General features: G+C 39.5%; 4 protein-coding genes across 4 annotated transcripts in view; 1 reads left to right on the top strand and 3 right to left on the bottom strand.

Moving 5' to 3' along the window:
- Window positions 1-31: 31 nt before the first annotated feature.
- On the bottom strand, window positions 32-1,279 carry LOC113465304 (cell cycle checkpoint control protein RAD9A-like). The gene is made up of 2 exons (XM_026825631.1): window positions 991-1,279; window positions 32-650 (listed from the first exon to the last, which is right to left on the bottom strand). Exons 1-2 carry the CDS (start codon window positions 1,022-1,024, stop codon window positions 340-342), a joined length of 345 nt encoding a protein of 114 aa, XP_026681432.1. The 5' UTR covers window positions 1,025-1,279; the 3' UTR covers window positions 32-339.
- A 296-nt stretch (window positions 1,280-1,575) lies between these two features.
- LOC103512029 (cell cycle checkpoint control protein RAD9B) lies at window positions 1,576-4,898 on the bottom strand. The gene is made up of 5 exons (XM_008476782.1): window positions 4,803-4,898; window positions 4,383-4,547; window positions 3,444-3,597; window positions 2,822-2,996; window positions 1,576-1,960 (listed from the first exon to the last, which is right to left on the bottom strand). The coding sequence occupies exons 1-5, from the start codon at window positions 4,896-4,898 to the stop codon at window positions 1,576-1,578; spliced, it is 975 nt and encodes a 324-aa protein (XP_008475004.1).
- A 25-nt stretch (window positions 4,899-4,923) lies between these two features.
- LOC103512028 (zinc finger CCHC-type and RNA-binding motif-containing protein 1-like) lies at window positions 4,924-8,510 on the top strand. Its single transcript, XM_008476781.2, has 5 exons — window positions 4,924-4,928; window positions 5,494-5,602; window positions 7,134-7,352; window positions 7,653-7,817; window positions 8,276-8,510. The coding sequence occupies exons 1-5, from the start codon at window positions 4,924-4,926 to the stop codon at window positions 8,399-8,401; spliced, it is 624 nt and encodes a 207-aa protein (XP_008475003.1). The 3' UTR covers window positions 8,402-8,510.
- Window positions 8,511-17,233: 8,723 nt separating this feature from the next.
- LOC103512027 (capon-like protein) overlaps window positions 17,234-20,984 on the bottom strand; it is a 12,499-nt gene continuing 8,748 nt past the window's right edge. Inside the window, exon 3 of the mRNA XM_017445233.2 lies at window positions 17,234-17,968. Coding sequence (XP_017300722.2) covers window positions 17,234-17,968 — 735 coding nt within the window. The remainder of the gene's footprint in view (window positions 17,969-20,984) is intronic.

The raw sequence follows: 20,984 nt of genomic DNA, 5'->3' as shown, positions 1-20,984 counted from the left end.
CTTGGTTCATTATTCCTTCTCACGTTTCTATTGGTGTCTGTTCCATTTCCCTCATCGCAATCCATATCTACACCCACAGTGTCAAATTCAGCTACTCGACCACTGTTTATATGTGACAAGTTCTCATTTCCCAATTCATTCCTAGTGTTTTCTTTCCCCGAGACATTTCCCTTCCTACCCAAACTAAGAGCACGGGCCATAGTATCACAATTATCAAACACATTCTCCCCCTCATCATCTTGCCTGTGCTTTGAATTTCGACTATTCACATTTCCAGTTGGTCCGTTCGCGGTGAAATTTTCATTGGTCAAATTTTGAACACTGGCATTTGATTTTGGATTACTCTACCAAATCGAAAGCGGAAGATAGGTCATAAAAAACACTCACAACTAAGTACCCAGCATCAATATGATCATTTATATATCTGAAAAGGTACTCAGTACTCACTTTAAAAGAAATTTTCAGTCTAAGATCATCTGGGTTTTCCGTGTCATCATATTTGTACGAATAGAAGAACGACACCGGGAACCAGAACTGAGTGTATGCCGATTCACTTTTGTCTACAGTGGAAAGTTTGAGTCCGTGCTTGAATGGTTCAACTACCATGTCATCACCGATCCTTGCCAGGGAGTGAATAGCACGAGACAGAACTGAAATGAAGAGGAATAGAATGAGAAATTTGTCAACATTGGTGACTTTTCACATTGTGCACTTTCTTGAAGAGGTTTGTTAGGGGGAAGTGTTACTAGAAGACAGAATAGGAGAAAGCTAGCTGTTCCAAGAACCAACCTTCTCTGTTCAGGATAATATTTGTCCTGGGAAGACTGTGTCAAAATAAAACCAGTGTCAAAAATTACCTTTTGTAATGTGTGAAATAAAAAAAAAAAAAAAATGATAGATAATGGGCACATTTGTATAGGATTAACCTGACTTTTAGGGCTGTTTGCCCCTATACAATCAAGTAGAATTTTAAGATGTAGGTGTACAAACCTTTCACACTTTGATTGAACAGAACACCCTTCATGGTTGTACTTTAAGCTTCAAGATAAATTAGGCAAAGGACATCTCTTTCTTCTTTCAGGAAAGACAGTGAATCAAAAACATCTGGAATGCATTTTCAGTTGTCCAATAGATTTACAATTACAAGGGTCTGCCACACTATTACAAATCTGCTGAGTTTTGAGATTTGAAGAAATAGACAAGAAAATAAAGTAAAATGAGTATTTGAGTAGAAAAAGTAGAAATCTGGAAAACTTTCAAACTTTGGCAAACATTAATGGATCTGGCACAGGGGAGCGTGTTGAGGACGAGATTTTTGTGGGAATTTTGCTATAAATCCCACCATTAAAAAAAATACCCTGAGGACGAGTGAAATTACATGGGATTTTTATTGTCGTCCTCTAACAAACATAAATAGGTACCTACTACCAAACTTTAACCGAAGATATGTAAATATGTAATCTAGGTTTCGATTTTTTTTTTTTTTTTTACATGGGAAAAAGTGTGGTAATGGACGATTTCGACCGTAAAATCTCCAATTAAAGTTTAGTAAAATGCACCCATTGCTTACACTGTTTACTCAGGTCTTAGGTAGTTTTGGTAGATAGGTATCATATTTTGAACGCCGTTTAAATGTCCTTGCGAACTGGACTGACCGTCATCAAAAGGAGCGTCATTGTTGGGATCGTTAGAATTTAACGCGTTATTCAAATCCCGATCGTGATTACCCTCGTTATTATTCGCGTTCACTCGGGCGTCGGTCGTGCAAACTCGTTTGGGTTCGGCTCCACTCGACTCCTCGCTGGATAGAACACGACGTACGGGGCGCCCCCTGATGGCAGTGACGGAACTAGCCTCGCTTCCTGTAGAGCCTAGTGTGGACATGGTCTCGGACGAGTCTGTCGCTAAGATGTAGTTAGCCTCGTACATACCGGCCTCGATAATGTTGAACACGATGGGTCTGTGAGGGAACAAAAGAGAATTTAATTTAATTTATTCTTTTATTGTACAGGATTACAACAGGTGCATAGTACAAAGTCATACAAAGAACCAGAAATACAATGTTGAGAATGTTATCAGTTATCAGAATAGAACAATCAAGATAATTATAACTATGACTAAACTAAAGCAGATAATAATCATCTAGATACTTTTCTATGTGTTAAAACAAAAAAAAAACTACATTATAAATGTTGATATAAAGAACAGTTCTTATTTAACTCGTCTGCAGCTACCTTAGAGCCTATACCCACTTGTCCTTCGGGGAAAAAAATCGTGTCATGTAGTGGGAACACTGTCAATTAAATTACATTGCCTACAGGATATTCGGAAAAAAATCGGGTGAAACTTAAGACAAGGCGGAACGGGCTCTTAGTTAGCTTGGACAGTAGCGCGCCAGTCTTCTAAGCACTAGGCCGCGGCGGTTCGATTCCCGCCCGGGGTAGAATTTCATCCTTAACAGGTAATGTTCGTTCTCGAAACGGCTGGCTTTCTCCTATCCTGTCTTTCTTCTCTCTTTGATTTTGGGACGATAAGACCATAGCAGTTACAGTTCCCTCTGTCAAACCTCTTACAAAAAAAACTATGAAAATGATAGAGAGTGTACAATACATATACATATGTAGGTATACATAATAATATAGTCTCTAGCGTTTTCATAAATTTGGTTTTCTAGGCGACTACGCGCTAATGGTATACCATACACAACAAGCTGGGTCCGTCCTATCCTGTCTTTCTTTTCTCTTCGATTTCGGGACGATACGACCTTAGCAATTCCCTCTATCAAATCTCTTCAAAAAATAAAAATAAATTCACCCCTCACTTGGTTGGTTCATCGAAAGAAATCTTGAGCACTCCAGACACGTGTTCAGCAAACGCCAGCATAGCTTTGATTTCTCTGACGGTAAAGTTGATGGCAGTGTCCAATCCTATCTTGTAGGTAGTGAATTCAGCTGGGTCTAGTGATAACTGAGATCTGATGTTCTGCCCACTGGATTCTGCAAACAAAACAAGAGAATATTTCTCGGTTTACCTCTAAACAAGACCATTTTATGTCACAACTTTGGTGCTCACTGCAGCATTGTAGGATTTTTCCAATATCTCAAAAATCCTAAAATCCAATGTTTACCTACCATGCTGGCACCGGTCGCTATGCGCATTATATTACATAGCTACTCATTTTCCTCACGAGGCTGAGTGGGCCCCGCAACAGCCAGTCACGGTATCAATCATTTGCATGATACAAATTTCTTGACCCCGCCGGGAATCGAACCCGGGTCTCCCGCGTGCAAGGCGAGCGCAGTGACCACTACGCCATGGGAGCTGACACATCCATGCCCACCCGGAAACGTATGGCTGGAAAATTTCTGCCTCTGACAGCATTTGAATATGACACTTCTTGAATGAGAGTCAGTGCTCTTAACCACGGAGGTAGATCTACTTACCTAACGTTTTGTCATCAAAGTTATTGATAATAGTTTTCCTAGAGTCTACAGCCAGTGTGATCTCCGCCTGATGAGTGTGAAAATTCTTCAGTGCATTAGACAAAGTTCTTGCTGTCAGAACTATCTCGTTTCTGCCTGAGCTAGAATAGTTGGCCTGAAAAAAACAAAGAACAAGGGAATAAAATGAAAAATAAGTAATAATCATAAAAACTGTCACTAATTTTTTAAACTGTTGAAAGATATCTGAGATTATTATTTATTGTATGGACAAGTGCCATATTATTATTTATCGTATCTGAGAAGAAATTATTTATAAAATTCATGATGTTCCTCTTTGAAAGGTAGCTTAGCATTCAGAATATTAAATTTGAGGCAAAAGAGTCCGAGTGAGGTCTACAGTTCACAGAACTACCAACATACTCTCTTATTAACAGAGAAGTTCAGAATATGGCACTTGTTTTTTTTTCCAAAATATGGCATAAAAAACATGGCAATATGGCACTTATTTTGGGAAAATATGGCATTTATTTTTTCAAAACATGGCAAAAGCGATTTTTTAAAGAATCCCAGGCAACTGTTTTACATTTTTCCTTGGAAAGTCAAATAAAAATTGAATTTTCAACCTTTTAAAATAATTTTTTGCTGTTTTGACTTCAGATTTGGATTTTTGAGGACTTTTTACGTAGGAATTCACCTTTCATGCTAAATATTTTCCCAAATGCATAACCACTATTTGTGAACGGTTCATTAGTACTTTTTTTTTTCAAGAAACATCATTGTTCTTAAAGATTTATATTTTCCCCTAAAAATGCTTAAAATATGGCAAAAAAAACCTAAAAATGCTTAAAATATGGCAAAATAGAATGGTGCCATGGCAATATGGCATTTGAACTTCCTTGCTTATTAATTAAACCCTTAGATATCAATAGATTCACTCACATTAATAGGAACACAGTCCGATATAAACAAGCTGTGAGTCTTGGAGTAGCCGGCAGTAAATTGCATCTTAATAATCATAGCCGGGATGTCCTTTTCTATTTGTATGGTGCACGAGGACACGGTTTTGTCCACTGAATGACATGTTTTGAACACTGTTAGGAAAGCCTAGAAAAGGAAAGAATAAGTAGATGAGTAAATGGTAACACTATGCTTAGAAGAGAACAATTTCATTAAAGGATGAGCCCTCAGAGCAAGGGTAATTTTTCAACTCTGCCAGCCAATAAATTTTATTTCTCAAACATTTGTCTGTCTCTTTGGCATGGCCAAGCTTCTTCAAAAATTGAATAACTGTTCTAAAAAAATCCTGAAAGCAAAGAGAGATGGAAGACAAGAATTGAAGAAAGCTTTATAGGTACTCACTTTAAAAGAAATTTTCAGTCTAAGATCATCTGGGTTTTCCGTGTTGTCATATTTGTACGAATAGAAGAATGAGGTATGAATTTTACCCCTCGTCATTGTTTGAGTAGGTTGAAAACCATCCATGAAGTGAACGAAAAGTCTTGTTTTCCTTTCGGAATTTCTCCTCTTCCAAAGCTCGTTTCCTCCCCTTTTCCTAAGGCTTAGTACAGGCACTATCATACCAAAAGAAATGAGCTTCAGGTCGTGGCTATGTTCCCGGTTGAGATAGGCAAGGTTGGTGGAGGTATGAATTTTACCCCTCGTCATTGTTTGAGTAGGTTGAAAACCATCCATGAAGTGAACGAAAAGTCTTGTTTTCCTTTCGGAATGTCTCCTCTTCCAAAGCTCGTTTCCTCCCCTTTTCCTAAGGTTTAGTACAGGCGCTATCATACCAAAAGAAATGAGCTTCAGGTCGTGGTTATGTTCCGGGTTGAGACACGCAAGGTTGGTAAACTAACCTTGTTATTAAGTTACCACTACCACTGGGTGTCTAATATGAATCTAATTAATAATAAGTTACCACTCCCATGCCAAACAGTAGAAACAATATCCTGTCTCAACCCAAAACGGTACATAACCACAACCTCATTAGAGGGAAAATGCGAAAGGAAAATACGGCTAAAATTGACTGGTAATGTGTTTGACCAAACAGGGTTACCATCGTGAAAAACAAAGCGAGAAAATCGACAGGTGTGGCATTCATTTTGTTTCTCAAAATAGAGGACGCTAAGAGCTGTGCTGATCAAATCAATAACACAGAGGTAAGTGCATTACTGCTCCTTCTTTCATTCTTTCCTCCTTCTTTCCTTGTGTAGCACTTTGGTTTCTAGCACACAAGAAGACCTCATGCAAGCAAACCCTAAAGCCATCCACGTTGCCAATTTCTGGAAATTCAAGATCTGATGTTCAAGTTTGTTTCCGGACTCCTTCTTTCATTCTTTCCTCCTTCTTTCCTTGTGTAGCACTTTGGTTTCTAGCACACAAGAAGACCTCATGCAAGCAAACCCTAAACCACCCACGTTGCCAATTTCTGGAAATTCAAGATCTGATGTTCACGTTTGTTTCCGGTCACGAAAAGTAAGTAAGTACAGGAATTGATGGGTGGTATACAAAAAGAGCTAAAAGAAGTCTCATTACCCAAACATCAACAAAATATGTCCCCAAACAATCAGCTGTTCTGGTAATAGTGTTTCAAAGAAACAAACCAAAACATCAAAAGCTTTGAAGAAGTTATATTGTACGATGTCTTGGGTGTTTCATAACAGAGAGTGATGTATGGATTTGTATGGAACTCATGGCGACATGTTTCGATCGTTTGCTGAAGCGTCTGCATGTGTCTGTGCCAGAACCTATCTGTGGTAAGATAACATTAAGTACAGTGAAGGCATTGCATTATCTCAAGGAAACACATGGTGTTATACATCGCGATGTGAAGCCGAGTAATATTCTACTTGATGAGAGAGGAAATATCAAGTTGTGTGACTTTGGTATCTCAGGGAGACTCGTGGACTCGAAGGCGAGAACTAAGAACGCAGGATGTGCTGCTTACATGGCGCCTGAGAGAATCGAACCCCCAAACCCTCAGAAACCAGACTATGACATCCGGGCGGATGTATGGTCCTTGGGTATCACTCTAGTAGAATTAGCAACAGGAGAGTTCCCCTATAAGGATTGCAAGTGTGACTTTGAAGTTCTGTCTCGGGTGTTGAATGATGCCCCTCCTTGTCTACCGAATGATCCTGTCAGATTCTCCGCAGAGTTTCAACAAGGCAATCCAGCAGGGACTATAGAGACACTGACTACTGACTTGATGACAGTAGACAAAAAAGAGTAGGTACTTTTATAGTAGGTAACAGAAACACTCACTTGTGACTTGAATTAGCGCAAGAATAAAAAGAGGTTGAGAAAACTAATTACCTATTAGGTAAGTACCTACGAAAAACGAAATTTTACTTCAAATTCTTCAAAAGTTGTGAGGATGTGAGGTGATGAGGTCTTGACAAACAGAAAATAAAATTACAAGTCAAAAATAAACAAAGAATTTATGGTGGGAAAGGGACGTTTAATGAAAAATAAAATCCCATCCCCCTACTGTTGTCATGGGATTTTTCTCGAAAAATCTCGTCCTCAACACGCTCCCCTGTGCTAGATCCAACATTAATTTGGGTTTGGGACATTTCACTTTTGAATTTTGGTCAAATTCAAAATTTAAAATACCCGCCAAATTTCAAGGTCACCTACAGATTTTTTTTTTTTTTGCGCTCTACCTAACCCTATCACCCTGCTCGTCAGCTGTTCGGGCGTACGATCAAAGCGTCCATAGCGAAGGATAACGGTCGCAGCACGGAATTCATACGCAAGCGCAGTTACGAGGACAAGTCCACATGTTATGAGTGCGGCGCGGAGGGACATTTGAGCTATGCGTGTCCGCAGAATATTCTGGGTATCCGCGAGCCTCCGCCCAAGAAGGAGAAGAAACGCAAGAAGAAACAGTTTGGTGATGATCCACAGGTAAAGGCATTTTTTGACAGAGAGGACTAATACTCGTAGGTATTTGAGTTTGAGTCTCCTGTCCCGAAAGACAAACCTCTTGGAGCGCTAGGCCACGGGTTCGATTCCCGCCCGGGGTGGATTTTATCCTGAAGGGATAATGTTCATTCTCGGAACGGATGTCTTTCTCCTATCCTGTCTTCCTTCTCTCTTCAATTTCTGGAAGACCTTAGCCGTTACAGTTCCCTCTATAAAACCTCTTAAAAAACCTCTTGGAAAAAAAAATCTTAGCTGATAAGAATGACAATGTTTATTTTCTAGGCAAGTTCCAAGACCTTGTACCAAGATCTAGGCTCGGACTCAGAAGTCGAGGACCAGAGTTCGCATCCCGCTGGTGGAAAAATATTTAGAACCCATGATCTCAGTGAAGAAGAAGAGGACGTAGAACCTGATTGTGAAACTTTGAGTGCTGCTATACAACTTGATGTAAGTACTACTTGACAATTAAGTTACCTACTTATGACTGAAAGTAGAAGAGGAAAATTGGTGTACCTAAGCAAAAAAAAATCCATAAATACCTATAGGTAGGTATGTAATATTAAGTGGTTTATTACCTAAAAATATTAAAAAAATAATAATAATAATAATAATAATAAAAAACGCCTAGGTAAAAAACTAAAAACATTTACCTCTACAACAGCATGCATATTTTCAACGGGGCTCAATATTGTATGGTCGCCTGACAATGAGTTTTGATTATGCAATGTGCTTTGCACAAGTCGGGAACAGCATGTGTTCATTTGTAATACCTAGCTTCCTCCCTAATCAATCTAATTTTTCTTTGAAACCCTGTTATTGTTTCTATTATTTTAGGTATTTTAGATAGATCTTTCGCTCCCTTATCTATATATGTCCCTTCTCAAGGCGTCATTTTTTCTTTCCAGAGAGAGAAAGCTGAGCAGGAAGGACTGCACAGCGGATCTGTATCTGAGACTCAAGCAGTTGTAAGCAAGAGGAAAAAAATACACAAGAACTCCTATTTCAGTGATGAAGAAGATGTGAGTGATTGAAGACACAGAAATTGATGAAATATACCTTGTTTTTCCTACCCAAAGAGGACTGAAAAGTCCCTATACCCCAACCAGACATTAATGAAATATACCTCATATATCCTACCCAAAGTCAGCTCCCTTGGCGTAGTGGTCATTCCAATCTTCAGCTCCCATGGCGTAGTGGTCACTGCGCTCGCCTTGCACGCGGGAGACCCGGGTTCGATTCCCGGGGGAATGGCGTCAGCTCCCATGGCGTAGTGGTCACTGCACTCGCCTTGCACGCGGGAGACCCGGGTTCGATTCCCGGCGGGGCCAAGAAATTGTATCATGCAAATGATTGATTCCGTGACTGGCTGTTGCGGGGCCCACTCAGCCTCGTGAGGAAAATGAGTAGCTATGACATATAAATACACATAGCGACCGGTGCCAGCATGGTAGGTAAACATTGGATTTTAGGATTATTGAGATAATGGGAAAAATCCTATAATGCTGCAGTGAGCACCAAAGTTGTGACATAATAACACAAATAAACTGCATTTACATTACATTTATATCCTACCCAAACAGGACTGAAAAGTCCCTATTCCTCAGCCTAGTAGGTTTGGAGGGTACGCCTGCCTTGTAAGTGCTAGGTCGCGGGTTCGATTACCGCCCGGGGTGAACTTAACTTTATCCTTAACAGACAAGGTTCGTTCTCGGAACGGCTGGCTTTCTCCTATCCTCTCTTCCTTCTTTCCTCACTTTCGGTACGATAATCTAAATTCTTTAGCAGTTACAGTGCCCTCTATCAAACTTATCTATTTCTTATTAATAAAAAAAGTGATATATATTATCCATTTGTTTGACATTCCCCATGTAAAATTAATAAGTTATTGCTGAGTTCATTTCGATACAAATAGGTGCCGCTTGGTGACGTACTTGTCTATCTCTCTTACCATCACTTCGTGTTTTGTCCATTTTTGCTTCAATTTGTTCATCCAGACAGATTAGCCCTGTTGATGCATTTGTCATGTTGGATACTTCTCGTTTACCTCTCTTACCATCACGGAGCACTTTGGTGATAAATGCATCACTTTTTTCTTTATCACGGAGAATTTTGTCCATAAATGCACGATTTTTTTCTGTCTGGCTCTCTGAACCTGCCATGGTGGCCAGGATAAACGCTTGAATTTGTTCTTTCTGGCTCTTTGGACTTGCCATGGTGTATCTTTTAGATCTCACAGTACGTTGAAGATCAGCCAAAACAGCCGGAGTGAATTTCGGTCCCCAAACGAAGGTGACACCATTGCGAAGCACTTTTCTTTGAGGAGGGGATTTGCCAAACAAAGAAGGCAATTCCAAACTGAGGAAACAATATCCATGGTGTAACAAAGAGAAGAGTAGCACAGTTGCTCTCAAATGCCTCGGCAATATCATGACCAAAAGTCTTCAAATAATATCAGATGTAAATGATTCTAGAATTTTGAATTGGGTTTAAAATTTGGCTCGAGCTATTTTTATGAAAATGACTGCACAGAATAGAGTTTCAAGTTTGACGAATTGCCAAAATTGGCTGGCCAAATTAAAATATTACTAAAACCTCTCTATCAAAGAGGACACATCGCCAGCCCAGTTAGCTTAGTTGGTAGTGCGTCTGCCTTGTAAGCGCTAGGCCGCGGGTTCGATTCCCGCCCGGGGCGGATTTTATCCCGATGGGATAATGTTCGTTCTCGGAACGGCTGGCTTTCTCCTATCCTGTCTTCCTTCTCTCTTCGATTTCGGGACGATAAGACCATAGCAGTTACAGTTCCCTCTGTCAACTAGTCGACATTGCTGCAAGAAATCCCATTACCAATATAACATTGAAAATTTGCACTTCCTTTGATTTTCGACCTGTTAGAAGTTATAAGTTCCTTCATTCACAAGCGATGGCAAATCTCTTGGGCCAACGTAATTAACAGCAAACTGAAACGCGTGAAACCTTTAATAAATTTATTGTAGAATGGGAAACAAGCGACAGAAACTCAGGAGGTAGTGATAACCCGCTTAAGAATTGGACACACTCGGTGACACACTTAAGAATTGGACACATGACCACTTATTCAAAAGAGACCCTCGACCCACGCGGGTGCGGTGATACCCTAACCGCCGACCATATAATTTAAGTGCCACACACATCTACAAATACGCTCCTCCCTCCCCTCACCACCAGCCCTCGATAACAACCCTGCCAACATCGATTCGGCCTTAATTTACCTGAAGGCCATTGGACTATATACTAAGGCGTAAACAGGGGACGGCGCGAACGACACAAGAGTGTTAAAGCGCCTAACTGAAAAAAAAAGAAAGAGAGAACACAGGAAGGTGCGTTTTTCTTTTGTGTTTTCTATAAAAATCACCACTTTGTGACCGTTCAGAAAAAAAAAAAAATCTCCCAAATTGCACATGCACAGGTTGTCTTAGCGGTAACGTGTTCGCTTCACAAACAGGGAGTCCCGGGGTTCGATGCCCGTTTAATGTCCCTAAGCGAGATAAAACCTCAGGATAAAGAAATAAGACTCAAGTTTCAAACATGCAACCCCAATAAATAATTTAAATTGACTCATCCCAGCATCTTGTAATAAACAAAATAAGCAAAGGTCACTCTCATCTTTTTTTTTTTCGTATAAAAATCGAGTATTGTTTTTATTGTCGAATAAAATAACTAATAATACCTACCTACCTAGATAAATGTTTGTATACAAGTCGAAATTTCTCTAATTTCTGCAGCACATAAAAAAAAATGTCAGTCGACAAGATAGTTTTCTTATTTTGTTTTGTTTAATATTATTTTTCGGTATAAAAGGATTTCCTCAAAATTGGACACTATTAAGCAGAAAAGGACAATCCAAAAATGTGTAAATTTAGTGCGATCAAAAGATTTTTTCCAGCCAGCCTAGTTAGCTTAGTTGGTAGTGCGTCTGAAAAAAAAAAGAAAAGTCCCCCTCATTTTTTTTTTTTTTTTTTTTTCGTACCTATAAAAATTGAGTATTGTTTTTATTGTCGAATAAAATAACTAATAATACCTACCTAGATAAATGTTTGTATACAGGTCAAAATTTCTCTAATTTCTGCAGCACATAAAAAAAATGTCAGTCGACAAGACAGTTTTCTTATTTTGTTTTGTTCATTATTATTATTATTTTTTTTTTTTTTGGTATAAAAGGATTTCCTCAAAATTGGACACTATTAAGCAGAAAAGGACAATCCAAAAATGTGTAAATTTAGTGCGATCAAAAGATTTTTTCCTCCCAGTTCCTGAATTCCCCTTGTTCAAAAACTCGACGTGTTTTTATTTTCCAGTCATGAAAACAAAACCGTGAGTCTATAGCTAGCAAATTGAATGCAGCAGTTCCCCATACATTACTGAAGTTAACCAACGTTGCGCGTGGTTGGTAAAACCGTCGCACATTGGTCGTGCGACTTTTAGTCGTGAGAATATCTTGAGACCCGTTCCCACTTGTAAGTTTCATCCGATTTTTTTCCGAATGTCCAACAGGTAATGTGATTTACATGAGTGTTCCTACTACACACGACACGATTATTTACCGAACGACACAAAGTGTCCTGTAAGCAATGTAAGTTAAATGAGAGGGAACACTCTTACACACGACACGATTTCTCTCCCAACGACAAGTTTTACTTCCTTGAGTTCAGAACGTCTTAACATTTCCCTTGTGCATGCGCATTATCCTCTTTCTCTTCTTACTAGGGATGCGCGATAGAAGCAGGTCTCGCGCCTCGTCCAGATCTGTGTCGACAAAGCCGCTCTCCTGTCGTGGTAGTGTGGAGGAGGCTTGGAACCAGTGAGTCACTTTGGACGTAGGGGACATCTGTTGAGACTAGAGAGGGGGAGAGGGGAATAAGGGAAAGTTGAATTAGTAAACAAGATATTTGTAGTGTGGAAGATCTAACTGATTGAAAATCCTAGTTTTAATCAATTATTGGTGGATTTCACCAACCTTCTTTCCAGCCTCAAACAGCCCGTTAGATTAACAGCCCTGTTAAGCAAATACAAACTAGATGGAACTAAACTGGCTGTTAGCTTAACAGGAGTTCTAATTTAATCAATTATTGGTGGATTTCACCAACCTTCTTTCCAGCCTCAAACAGCCCGTTAGATTAACAGCCCTGTTAAGCAAATACAAACTAAATGGAACTAAACTGGCTGTTAGCTTAACAGGAGTTCTAATGACTGAATAAATATTGGTAAAATCCAACATATGTGAAATAAAAGTCAGTCAAACATGGCTGAACCAATGAGATTGTGAGATTTCGCTGTGTTTACGTCCAAAGCGGATTCTCATTGGTTCAGCCATGTTTGACTGACTTGTATCTCACATAATCGAATAGAGCTCCTGTCATAGAGGTTATAAAACGCTATTTCCCTCTCTGAAACTGAAAGGAAACGAATTCCCCGCTTCAATGGCTGAACCAATGAGATTGTGAGATTTCGCTGTGTTTACGTCCAAAGCGGATTCTCATTGGTTCAGCCATGTTTGACTGACTTGTATGTCACATAATCGAATAGAGCTCCTGTCATAGAGGTTATAAAACGCTATTTCCCTCTCTGAAACTAAAACGATGGAATGTCATCTTGGATTTCCTATGGTTTAAGCTAGGATTACACTGTTTGCTCAGTGAGCAAATATTTGCTCAAATTTGTTTGGAAAAGTATAGAAAATAGTGTACTAACCTAAAAAATATTTGGCAAATATTTGCTCACTGTGTTTGCTAGTGTTTGCCCAAACAAATATTTGCCTAAGTGTAATATATATAGTCCTTAGTAACATGCGCTACCACGCCGAAAGAGAGAACTTCAGTAGAAGGCAAATCTAGTCGGTTTCTGAACCTGTGGCCCTTGCAATTTAATTTCATCAGGACTATTTCATTTCAAAAACACTCCTTTGCTGGTGGAACACTTTTGTTCCGTTTCCTCGAATGAAAAATATAATCCTGCTTTCCGCCACTACAAGAACATTAAAGAAAAACAACCCGTACGTCCTGGACTAAATTCTAATAGTCGCGAGCTTAACCTACCGTTTTCATTGGATGAGCTGACGCTCGCCCTCAAGGGGTGTAAATCTTTCGCCTGTGGACCTTTTTATTGTCCTTTAAATTTTTTTTTTTTTTTTTTTTTTTTTTTTACAAGATAAAGTTAAATAAAAGTTAGAATATTCTTACCTCTCATAATACTCCATCACCAGAAATAGAAAATAAAATAGATTATAATTATGTCAGTAGGAAAATATAGAAATAGAAATTGAAGAAGATGTATTCCGTCACCAATAGATTGATTATTTTCGTGATCCCAAATCGGTAAAGTAACTTCAAAAGTGCCCATATCGGTCTTATACCGAAATATAGTTGAAACCATGTTGTTTTTTTAACTTTTTAATAAAAAGTTTATCTTGTTAAACTGTAGGTTCCAAAATAAAAAATAAATAAATAATTACTAATTATTAGATACCAACCTATGTAGCAGTCAGTATATACTATTTAACATCTCATAATTACGTACGGGGGAAAGTGTACATTCAAGCCTCCGAAAGAAAAACAGGTGACGACGTTTAACATGTTAATATAATGAACGTTATAATATTTATATTTGTGATATATATCTTGCACAATCACCCTGTACATGATAAGATCTATGTACAAACAAATTTAAGGTCCGAATAAATGAACCACACGGTAAAATACTGTCAAGTAGGGTTGTCTTCAATCAGTACCTTTCAATTCAGTCATCATACGAAATTTCTCTTTGTGGACTGGCAGCGGGTGTGGTAGGGGTCCAAACTAGTCCAAAGAGAAATTTCGTATGATGACTGAATTAAAAGGCACATAATCGAACACAACTGCACAATCACCCTGTACATGATAAGATCTATGTACAAACAAATTTAAGGTCCGAATAAATGAACCACACGGTAAAATACTGTCAAGTGAGGTTGTCTTCAATCAGTACCTTTCCATTCAGTCATCATACGAAATTTCTCTTTGGAGCAATTTGGACTGGCAGCGGGTATGATAGGGGTCCAAACTAGTCCAAAGAGAAATTTCGTATGATGACTGAATGGAGCAGTTGCAAATGGGTAAGAATTGTAAATAAATGGTCGATTCCTATGTAAAAATTTGGGAAAAATCCAAATCTGAGGTCAAAACTCCGAAAACATAACTGTAAAAGGTCGAAAATTCAATTTTTATTTTCCGTTCTAATTTCCGTTCCGTTTTCCGTTTTCGTCCGTTAGGTATAGCGCCTCTATGCAAGCGCGCTAGCGGAGGAGCAGAAAGAACTGCGCAGAAACGTATGTGCACAAACACATTAATGCGTTGCCTGCGAGGGAGCTTTGCTCGGGACATTTGATGTGACGTCATCGCCTACGGGAGCGTATGCCATGACGTCAAAGTTCACGATTTACCGGTATTTTTTAAATGAAGAAACATTTCAGAGCCATTGCGGTTGCATTGGAAGTGTAGTCGTGCAACTTTTATCCATTTTTTTTGTTTTTTTTTTTTTTTTTTTTTTTTTTTTTTTTTTTTTTTTTTTTTAAGAGGTTTGACAGAGGGAACTTTAACTGCTATGGTCTTATCGTCCCGAAATCGAGGAGAGAAGGAAGACAGGATAGGAGAAAGCCAGCCGTTCCGAGAACGAACATTATCCCATCAGGATAAAATCCGCCCCGGGCGGGAATCGAACCCGCGGCCTAGCGCTTACAAGGCAGACGCACTACCAACTAAGCTAACTAGGCTGGCTTATTTGTTGAATTTTCATTAATCTCTCATACTAAATTAGTGACCAGCTGCCAGTTGGGCAATCATTTGCTACTGGCTTAGCTCGGCCGTACTCAGGTTGGTTGAGGTTATTGCGAGTAGGCGGGTTGGTTTTTGACGAATGAAGGGTAAAACTCCAGAAGTATTAAGAAAACCTTGGTTGATAAAAGCGGCGCGACGTAAAACCCCTCGTACATAAAATCCCATGGTTCAGTTTTGACTGTAGTTGGGGTTCTTAGTAGACTACTAGCCGAATTCCGTCGCTTCGCTCCGGAATCCCGCTAGTTCATCCCGAGGCATGGCCAAACTTGTGGGACTATTTACTTTAAAACTTAGTCTCTCTCTCTCTCTCCCTCTCATTGTCTCTCTCTCTCCCTCCCTCTCCTCTCTCTCTCTCCCTCTCTCTCTCCCTCTCATGGTCTCTCTCTCTCTCCCTTCCCTTTCTCTCTCCTCTCGCTCTCTCTCTCTCTCCCTCTCATTGTTTCTCTCTCTCTCTCTCCCTCTCATTGTCTCTCTCTCTCTCACTCCCTTCCCTTTCTCTCTCTCTCTTTCTCTCCCTCTCCTCTCTCTCTCATCCTAGGCTCAGAAGCGTTGCGTTTCCCCAATATATTTGTTGAATAAAAAAATCAGAAAAAAATTGCACTTCAAAAAAGCAACAGTGAAACACCCTAAAGAAAAAAGAAACAGTAAAAACAACATCGCCTGCCAAGGTATCAAGAAAGGGCTCACGTGAAAACAATGGAAAGATACATTAAAATAATTATGCATTATGATAATCACCATTATCAATTTAATTGTTATAACAATAATCTTCTATTAGTACGGGCGAACAGGGATGATTATGGGACCGGATTTTCCACAGTTACCTCTTGAGAAGCCAGTCTAGTTAGCTTGGAGGGTAGCGTGTCTGTCTTGTAAGCGCTAGGTCGCGGGTTTGAGACCTTCAATTTTGTTCTCAATTTTTTATTTGTAGAGATTTAGAGATACATTTTTTTTCCATTTGAAAAGGTTTTGGACGAAAAAGTCCCCTTCAAACAGTTTGTCAAATGACCAGGTTTCGATTATCCGGCTCTCAATTATCCATGTTCGTCTGTACTATAACAAAATATTTTACAATAATTATTTAATGCGCCTGAGATCTTTTTATAGCGTGCTGCATTATTGTATGATTAAGATTCAATTAAATCTGATACTTAACACAGGGTGTTTCGTGAGTGGTGCATTAGAAATCTAACGTACCAGGTATCCGATGTATGAGAAAATCGACTAATTTCTCTTTCTTAGCTAAAATTCCTTTAAGAATAAGCTAAATTGATTTTTTTACTGATCTTGTAAAAACATATAGGAGATAGGTATACAATAGTTAGGTAGGTACTTCAATTTCATATCTTTGGGAAAACAAGAACCTATAAGTACGGTCCGTCTGTTTACTTTGTAATAAACATCATTTTTGTCTACATAGATCCCATTGTGTTAATGTTGAGTGTGTTTGAGAAGAGAATCATGTATCCACCTGTAGCAAAACGTAACCTCATATTATTAGCTAGGAGTTACGACTTGGAATGTTATACCAGGTGTCTCATGTCACCCAACTTCTCAAACAGCCATCGTTCCCGGAGTACGGTCCGTCTGTTTACTTTGTAATAAACATCATTTTTGTCTACATAGATCCCATTGTGTTAATGTTGAGTGTGTTTGAGAAGCGAATCATGTATCCACCTGTAGCAAAACGTAACCTCATACTATTAGCTAGGAGTTACGACTTGGAATGTTATACCAGGTGTCTCATGTCACCCAACTTCTCAAACAGCCATCATTCTTTTCATCGTTTTTAGTTTCACATAAATTTCTTGAAAATTTTTGGCATACTCTCGAGAAAAGATTTCTTGATGCTGTTGAAACTCTTGCGCATTTTCAGATTCAAGTTGCGCAAGAGTCTGTGTCATTTGGTAGTATGGCGCGCCCATTGCGTCCTCTGTACTTGTGACATGAGTTCACTTCGGTTCGGAACTTTCTCACTTGTTGACCTCGTGATGAAGGGAGGACCATTGGGGAGATTCAAGTTGCGTCGGACAGGGGATTCTCTCCGTCGAGTAGGGTCGGAACTTTCTCACTTGTTGACCTCGTGATGAAGGGAGGACCGTTGGGGAGATTCAAGTTGCGTCGGACAGGGGATTCTCTCCGTCGGGTAGGTGGAGGGTCTAACCTCAGTGCTGTAGTCTCCGCCTCAGTCACAGGAACTATCACACGTACTCTCCCATCACTCTCCGTCGTTGTGACAGGTTCACTCTGGGATAATGGCCTGATGAACTGTGCCTCTTCTTCTGTCCCCTCCTCCCCAGACTTCCCTGTGGCGTCACCTTGCTTACTGGACGCCCCGTCCACACTCGTGCGATGCGTGGGAGAGCCGGAATAGGAACTTTGCTGAGATACTCTGGGCGGAAAGTTTGGACTCGGTTGTTGGGTAGGAAGGTTCGAGCTATAGAGAGAACTATTGGACGGGTAGAGACTAGGATAGGAGGTGCGGAGGTTGAGATTCTGTAAACTCTGGAGGAGTTGGTTCTGGAATTGTTCTGAAGATGCTTGGGAGGTGAGGAGAGGACCACCAGGCCCGGAGTACAAGTGGGAACTGGAGGGGGCGGTGGAGAAGCTTGGAATCTGAGGAGGGGGACAATAGGAGGAGAAGTTAATGGAGGGGAAGGTTCGTTGCTGATGGTGGGGAGAGGAGGGAATCTGCTGTTGATAGGCGGCGCGGATGGCTTCTATGTCCAAGTCTGGTAGATAGAGTGGTGTCTTGAGAGAGGAAATGCAAGAACAGAGAGAAACACAATGGAACCGAATTAGATAAGAGAGAAGAAGACAAAAAGTATTTCAAGTCACACCAACTGAAGCTATAGACAACACAACTACAGGAACACAACGGGAAGGTTCGTTGCTGATGGTGGGGAGAGGAGGGAATCTGCTGTTGATAAGCGGCGCGGATGGCTTCTATGTCCAAGTCTGGTAGATAGAGTGGTGTCTTGAGAGAGGAAATGCAAGAACAGAGAGAGAACACAATGGAACCGAATTAGATAAGAGAGAAGAAGACAAAGTATTTCAAGTCACACCAACTGAAGCTATAGAAAACACAACTACAGGAACACAACTATAATCATAGAGACGGATAAAACAAAACTCGAAACCAAGTCGTCCACATGGATAAAATAAAACTAAAAAAACTCATAAGAAAACTGAAAATCGTTAGAACTATCAATCAAAACACAAAGTTACGGAAAATGAAAAGTCACTCTAATGAAAATGCTAATGAGCATAAAGCTGCAACAACGAAACTAACAGGAAACAAAAACACAAGTACAAGAATGAGATGAGATGAGAGTAACAAAATCAAATAAACTAAAGAAACACTACATATTGTCACTCTAATGAAAATGCTAATGAGCATAAAGCTGCAACAACGAAACTAACAGGAAACAAAAACACAAGTACAAGAATGAGATGAGAGTAATAAAATCAAATAAACTAAAGAAACACTACACATTACGTTAATAATCTACCAAACGCCAACTAAAACACATTAAATGATTAAAATGAAGCTCAAAACGCATTATTGATCATAAATGAAAAGTCACTCTAATGAAAATGCTAATGAGCATAAAGCTGCAACAACGAAACTAACAGGAAACAAAAACACAAGTACAAGAATAAGATAGTAATAAAATCAAATAAACTAAAGTAACACTACACATTACGTTAATAATCTACCAAACGCCAACTAAAACACATTAATTGATTAAAATGAAGCTCAAAACGCATTATTGATCACTTTGCGTCTAACACCTGTCCCAGTTGATCGACAGCGACTCGACAATCATCTAAAGTCGGTCCCGAGTAACGAGCAAAGAATTTTGTTGGAGTGAAAAAGCCAAGCCATAGGATTGCACTCCAGGGTTCCCAATTCAATACCCAAAACTATTGATCATGTAATTACCTACTTGGTAGTAATTTATACGGCGATTAAGTTAATTTACACCGGAGGAAGTTATAAAAATACAAATCCAAGATAAGTAGGCAAATAGATTCACCTAATTAAGGGAATTATTTTTATTGCTTGAATGGGGACGAATAAAGGTAGAAGATTTAGTATTAGCGACCAACAAATACACAAAAATGATACATCAATTATGGCCCTTTTTTTTGTCCCGGCACGCTTGATAATGAGTTATATAATTTGTCATGAAAATTATTCAAGAGTTGATTATTGTTAATAATAATTAGATTCATATTAGATAAGGTATACAGTTATCAAAAGCTGATGGATGGCTCAAGGATGAAACGTCACAATGAGCCGAAATATGAGTTGTTCCTCAACCAGTACATGCCATTAATATTTATGGGCATTAGAGTGAACTTTTGAGTTGTATGGCCGCCATACACGTCATACATACACGCTACGCCACAGCCCAAAACACATTTCCTCCGTATTAACGAACCACAGGCAAACAGCTAGTTTCTCTAAGAAGACAACTTTAAAGAAAACGAGTGAAATATTCTCACATTTTCGGAGACAATTTTTGACGTCCGGATTTAGATAAAGATTTATACCGTACAGATAACCTAGTCATCTGACAAGTGTGTAAGGCGCAATGCACACTAGTGAAACGCGTTTCGTGAAACCCGTACATAAGGATAACACAGAGCAGTACAACACACTGGTGAAACCGAGTTTCATGAAACTCACTGTGCATTGACAAATGAAACACGTTTCACTAGTGTCGACGTAGATTCGTATAGGTAAGTTTAATCCAACTTTTAGGACTGTTTGCGTCTAACACCTGTCCCAGTTGATCGACAGCGACTCGACAATCATCTAAAGTCGGTCCCGAGTAACGAGCAAAGAATTTTGTTGAAGTGAAAAAGCCAAGCCATGGGATTGCACTCCAGGGTTCCTAGTTCGATACCTGAAAATATTTCCATAACGAAGCATATGCAAACAGCCACTCGTAGTTTCTCTAGAAAGAAAACTTTAAAGAAAACGAGTTGTTGAACTCTTTGAACTGACAAGATTGAATAGAAGATGACTGATGCATTCCAACCATTATGGTCTATCAAATCAATTTGAGTGGATAAAATCCGCCCCGGGCGGGAATCGAACCCGCGGCCTAGCGCTTACAAGGCAGACGCACTACCAACTAAGCTAACTAGGCTGGTATTATGGCCCTTAAAAGTTATAAGTTGGGTAATGTTATCCTATAAGTTTATAGAGTTGAATAGTAGAGATTGCCCTGGAAAGCTGGTAATCTAATGCCGGCCACTTACGTTCAGATCGCCTGACAGACCCAGGTCAGACAGTCTGAACCTAGGTAAGTGGGCGGCTTGAGACCATTACCTAAGATAGGTACCGTTCTGTGCCCTAAATCACCAAAGTATGGAAAAGTATCTTACAAAAGTGTAATAGCCAATGGAAAAGCAGAATTTTGAATTTGGACGAATCATATCGAAATATGGAATTGTAAATACTTTTCCATACTTTGGTGATTTAGGGCACTGGTTGTTTTTTAATTACCTACTACATAACTACATCAGTATTTCCAATTTAACAATGGCATTTTCAGATAATTTTACATAGGCACTGACATTATGTGCTATTTATTTACCAAACCACTGCGCCCGGGGCGGATTTTATCCTGATGGGATAATGTTCGTTCTCGGAATGGCTGGCTTTCTCCTATCCTGTCTTCCTTCTCTCTTCGATTTCGGGACGATAAGACCATAGCAGTTACAGTTCCCTCTGTCAAACCTCTTAAAAAAA

The sequence above is a fragment of the Diaphorina citri genome, unplaced genomic scaffold (assembly GCF_000475195.1).
Source record: "Diaphorina citri unplaced genomic scaffold, Diaci psyllid genome assembly version 1.1 scaffold783, whole genome shotgun sequence".
NCBI lineage: Eukaryota > Metazoa > Arthropoda > Insecta > Hemiptera > Psyllidae > Diaphorina > Diaphorina citri.
The sequence above is the reverse complement of the archived record's forward strand: the minus strand, read 5'-3'. Positions and strand labels throughout refer to the sequence as shown.

What these genes read in the sequence shown, in the direction of transcription:
- LOC113465304 (XM_026825631.1), bottom strand. Translation starts at nt 1,024, where the DNA reads ATGAAGGGTGTTCTGTTCAATCAAAGTGTGAAAG. An exon ending in GTTCAATCAAAGTGTGAAAG is followed by an intron (nt 651 to 990) that starts GTTTGTACACCT and finishes TCTTCATTTCAG; the next exon opens with TTCTGTCTCGTGCTATTCAC.
- LOC103512029 (XM_008476782.1), bottom strand. Translation starts at nt 4,898, where the DNA reads ATGACGAGGGGTAAAATTCATACCTCATTCTTCTATTCGTACAAATAT. An exon ending in CTTTGATGACAAAACGTTAG is followed by an intron (nt 2,997 to 3,443) that starts GTAAGTAGATCT and finishes TTTTGTTTGCAG; the next exon opens with AATCCAGTGGGCAGAACATC. An exon ending in TCTTTCGATGAACCAACCAA is followed by an intron (nt 1,961 to 2,821) that starts GTGAGGGGTGAA and finishes GTTCCCTCACAG; the next exon opens with ACCCATCGTGTTCAACATTA.
- LOC103512028 (XM_008476781.2), top strand. An exon ending in ATCAAATCAATAACACAGAG is followed by an intron (nt 5,603 to 7,133) that starts GTAAGTGCATTA and finishes CCTGCTCGTCAG; the next exon opens with CTGTTCGGGCGTACGATCAA. An exon ending in GTGCTGCTATACAACTTGAT is followed by an intron (nt 7,818 to 8,275) that starts GTAAGTACTACT and finishes TTTTCTTTCCAG; the next exon opens with AGAGAGAAAGCTGAGCAGGA.